At 43.8% G+C, this 4,188-nt stretch overlaps 1 protein-coding gene across 2 annotated transcripts; it reads right to left on the bottom strand.

Moving 5' to 3' along the window:
* Positions 1 to 623: 623 nt before the first annotated feature.
* On the bottom strand, positions 624 to 2,639 carry cuedc2 (CUE domain containing 2). Of its 2 annotated transcripts, none has more exons than XM_024138458.2 (2): positions 2,178 to 2,639; positions 624 to 2,007 (listed from the first exon to the last, which is right to left on the bottom strand). In XM_024138458.2, the coding sequence occupies exon 2, from the start codon at positions 1,991 to 1,993 to the stop codon at positions 1,154 to 1,156; it is 840 nt and encodes a 279-aa protein (XP_023994226.1). In that variant the 5' UTR covers positions 1,994 to 2,007; positions 2,178 to 2,639; the 3' UTR covers positions 624 to 1,153. The 2 variants fall into 2 exon arrangements, with proteins under 2 accessions (XP_023994226.1, XP_023994227.1); XM_024138459.2 differs by having other exon boundaries at positions 2,471 to 2,624.
* Positions 2,640 to 4,188: the final 1,549 nt, after the last annotated feature.

Genomic DNA, 4,188 nt, shown 5'->3' with positions numbered 1-4,188 from the left:
CTGTAGGGGGACCAGCTGGGTCCCAGTCTGGAGCTTCAGGGCAGAGATGAGCTGTAGGGTGACCAGCTGGGTCCCAGTCTGGGCAGCAGGGTTGATCCTTTCCTCGCTCTTGCAGGGTCCACAGACTCTCACTGCCTCTGCTGCCTACCCCTCCGCAGCCCTTTCTCCTGTCTCTCCCTCTGTCCTTTAGGGTTGTGGACTTCCCCTCTCCTCTCTTGGTTGTTCTCTGTGTACTTGTATGACCATCCTCCTCCACGTTTCACTCTGCAACTTCTGCCTCGGAGGGCTGCTCTTTCCCCCTCTCCTCCTGCCTCTCCTCTCACTCGCTGCTGTAGTTTCTGTGTTCTGTGTACTTGTATGACCATCCTCCTCCACGTCTCACTCTGCAACTTCTGCCTCGGAGGGCTGCTCTTTCCCCCTCTCCTCCTGGCTCTCCTGCAGTTTCTGGGTTCAGCTGATTGTTGACCTGTGTTATCATTCTCCAGAAGTAGATCTCCAGTGCCTCGCTAGTAAAAAAATTAAAGGCCCTTATCATGCTGCGGGAAATACCACTTCCAGTCTTAGGAACAACTTCCACCAACATGGGGCCGCATGTTTACAAGGTCGCTAATAACTTATTTAAGTAAAAAACAGCTATTTGTATTTTATTTAAAAAAATGGGTGCACAGGCTCAATGGACTAAACTTACCCTTATATGAGGAATAAGGTATTGCGATAGAGTACTGAAAACAGTGTTTTGAAACAGACCCCAAATCGCTAAGTCCCCCTGCCAGGAAAAATACCAATAAAAATCATATCTGACCCCAAAAAATCTGTACCATGTCACACCTGCTGAAATGGGAAAAAAACAGTACACAGTTTGGACATAAGAGAATCAAATGAAGCGGTTCTTCAAGTCTTATACACATGGCCAGCCCACCACAAGAGCACAACATGACCCACCTAGAGAACAAAACAATGATGCCAGAGAATCACTGCAAAGGAGAGATTATATTCGAAGCAAGACGATGGCCACACATTTTTCAAATCAGACACTTATACATACCAAAAACAAACATTTTCCAAAACCAGGCAAACATAAAAACAAGGCATTCAGAAAGGATGTAAACAACAACGTCAACGCCTGGTGTTCCAGAAGAGTGCCAGTCAGTCATCAATGGAATCTGTATTTGCGTGCGGGTTTGATGCTGACGTAAGTCTTCTTCACCTCCTCCGTCTCCTCTTTCTTCACCAGTTGGTACCGCTCCCCTTTTGTGGTCACCACCTGGTTGCTGTGGTAACGCACCAGTTTTTTAGGGGCATCTTTAGGTGCAACAGGCCTGTGTGTTTTCTTATCCTCCTCCCTGTCCACTAGCATGTACTTCTCCAGGATGCTCTCTTTCATCTTCTGCTCTGCCTGAGGGGAAGCCATCTTCCCATGGTTTACGTTTAGAGGTGTGTAGCTGAGCTGGATGTCTCCTTCGATGATGAGGCGGACAGCCTCCTCCATGTCACCTTTAGCAATGGACAAGGCACTCCTGGCCTCTGATAGTCTGCACTTGGGGAACATCTCCAGAAGGAGCGGCTCCTGGGCCTCCCACTCAGAGAATGGCACCCTGGCGGTGGCCCCCTCAGTCTGTGTAGTAAGACAGTGCATCTCTCTCACAGGAGACCCAGTGGAGGTATCGCTGACTGCCAGTGGGACCTCCATTCTAGCCTTTGGCACACTATTTTCTGAACTCCGGGCTGTGGCTAGTTTTGAAGCCAGGCTGAACATCATATCACAAACATTAACACTGTCAATTTCAGCAAAGCCAGGAATGTAGGCCTCCAGCATTTCTACAAAGACCTCCACGTCAAAGTTCTCCTCCACGCTCTCCTGAGATCCCAGATCCTCCAGGACTCCAGTGATGTAGGGAAGCAACACATCATCCAGGGAACTCAGGTCTGCTTCGGGAATGCATGTCTGAATGAAGTCCTGCAGGGTATCGTGGATTATCTTGTGAAGGTCCATAATGGGCTCAAAACCTGTTAACAAAAAAACAATACCAAATTCAGATTGATTCAAATGTGACGACGGAAATTAACGGGATTGCGAATTATGCCGCCTTTAACAGAACTATACGCTATCACGAATGCATTACGAATTGATGATAGCTAGCTAGAAGTAAACAAAACGAAAACAAAATTAATCGTACCGGCGACCGCTGACTGTGAAGCAGGCAAGAATGGCTAACGTAACTTCAGGTTTTCAAAGGTTGACCAAACCGAACTAATATCAAAGAAAGTGGACACTATGATATATTATTTTCAGGATTTTCTGATCTATTGACGGACAACAATCACGTAATCAGAAGAGATGACGAGAATCGGATTGACGTTAACTATCTATAGTAGCCGTACTGCTGCAGAACAAAAAGCTAGCAAGCCTAAACGAATATCGTTGTAGTAAAGTGCAACAAAAACTACGACGTGCAAATACAAATCTAACCTTAAACGTGCAAGAAATAAAATGTTGTTCCAATTGTGTATCTACAAACTGTGTGAATAATTAGCCAGCTAAGAGATTAGACTGCTAGCAACTCAAATGTTTACACAAGAATAACTACAATAGAACCATTTTTTTCTAGCGAGTTTAGCGCTGTCAACAATGATTCCTTACCGCCACCTATCGTACTGGAGTTAGATTATATCATGAAAAGGATCTAAAATGAAAAAATAACGATACTTTAAACAAAACTTTCATTTMTTCGCTTATATGTCACATTACTCCCTTATATGTACAAATATAACCCGCACGTGTATTTTCCTACGATACTGACTTTGCTGATAACTACACTTTTCCTAAATAAAGTAGTTAAGACTGAAGTGGTTGTCTCGCCTAGCTATCTTCAAATGAATGCACTTATTGCAGAGCGTCTGCTAAATTACAAAAATGTCAAATTGTAGCCTATGCCTGTCTGCCATGCCACCAACAGATCCATCATAACGCTCCTATCTGTCCATTGTGTAAGGCCAAGAGTCTCTTCCACAAGAAACCCAAGATGAAGCCTGACGAGAGTACACACTCACACTCTCCTACTACCACCTCATATTGATACATTTAATCGCTGGAATTCAGTAATACATGTCTTTATAACCTTCTCCATGCCATGGAACCTACATTTAGTATCATCCTCAATATCCTATGTGTTTTCTTTTTAAATCAGTGCTTGAGTGTTAAAATGTAATTGTTAACCTTTACAGTGCATTCATAAAGTATTCAGACCCCTTCACTTTTTCCAGATTTTGTTAAATTACAGTCTGGTTCTAAAATTGATTAAATTGTTTCCCCCCCTCATCAATCTATACAAAATATCCTATAATGACAAAGCAAAAAGGTTTTTGAAAAATGTTTGCTAATTTTAAAGAAAATATGTAAATGTGATATTTCAGTTTTCTAAGTATTCAGACCATTTACTCAGTACTTTGTTGAAGCACCTTTGGCAGCGATTACAGCCTCGATTCTTCTTGGGTATGACGCTACAAGCTTGGTACACCTGTATTTGGGGAGTTTCTCCCAATCTTCTCTGCAGATCCTCTCAAGCTCTGTCAGGTTGGATGGGGAATGTCGCTACACAGCTATTTTCAGTCCGGGTTTTGGCAGAGCAATTGTCCCGAAGCCAATCCCTCATCGTCTTGGCTGTGTGCTTAGGGTCGTTGTTATGTTYGAAAGTGAACCTTCGCCCCAGTCTGAGGTCCTGAGCGTTCTGGAGCAGGTTCTCATCATAGATCTCTCTGTACTTTGCTCCATTCATCTTTTCCTTGATCCTGACTAGTCTCCCAGTCCCTGCTGCTAAAGAACATCCCCACAGAATGATACTGCCACCACCATGGTTCACCGTAGGGATGGTGCCCGGATTCCAATGGTGATTATAGCATGTAAATCTTGGTGGGGGAAAAKAAAGAAGTGGAATGCATGCCAGAAAAGCCAATACACAACACAACACTAAACAATACATGAACTGCACTATAACGGTGACAAACGGTGCCCACAAACATAACAGCAGTCCCAACATCTTACCACTGCTACACCTGGCTATCAGCGGAGCCTTGTCTGGCAGCGAAACCGTTCATTCAGCCTCATTTACTGCCTTTTAAAAACAAAGCTGATATGGCTGACTTGCTTAAACAAATGTGGTTTCTAATGACAATTGAGATGTACAAACT

This window comes from Salvelinus sp. IW2-2015, unplaced genomic scaffold (genome assembly GCF_002910315.2).
Source record: "Salvelinus sp. IW2-2015 unplaced genomic scaffold, ASM291031v2 Un_scaffold1491, whole genome shotgun sequence".
NCBI classification, from domain to species: domain Eukaryota; kingdom Metazoa; phylum Chordata; class Actinopteri; order Salmoniformes; family Salmonidae; genus Salvelinus; species Salvelinus sp. IW2-2015.
Note: the sequence above shows the minus strand (reverse complement) of the source record. Positions and strands in the feature narration are given on the sequence as shown.

Bases quoted from the DNA above. Each gene is read 5' to 3' on its own strand.
- cuedc2 (XM_024138458.2), bottom strand. From the start codon at position 1,993: ATGGACCTTCACAAGATAATCCACGATACCCTGCAGGACTTCATTCAG.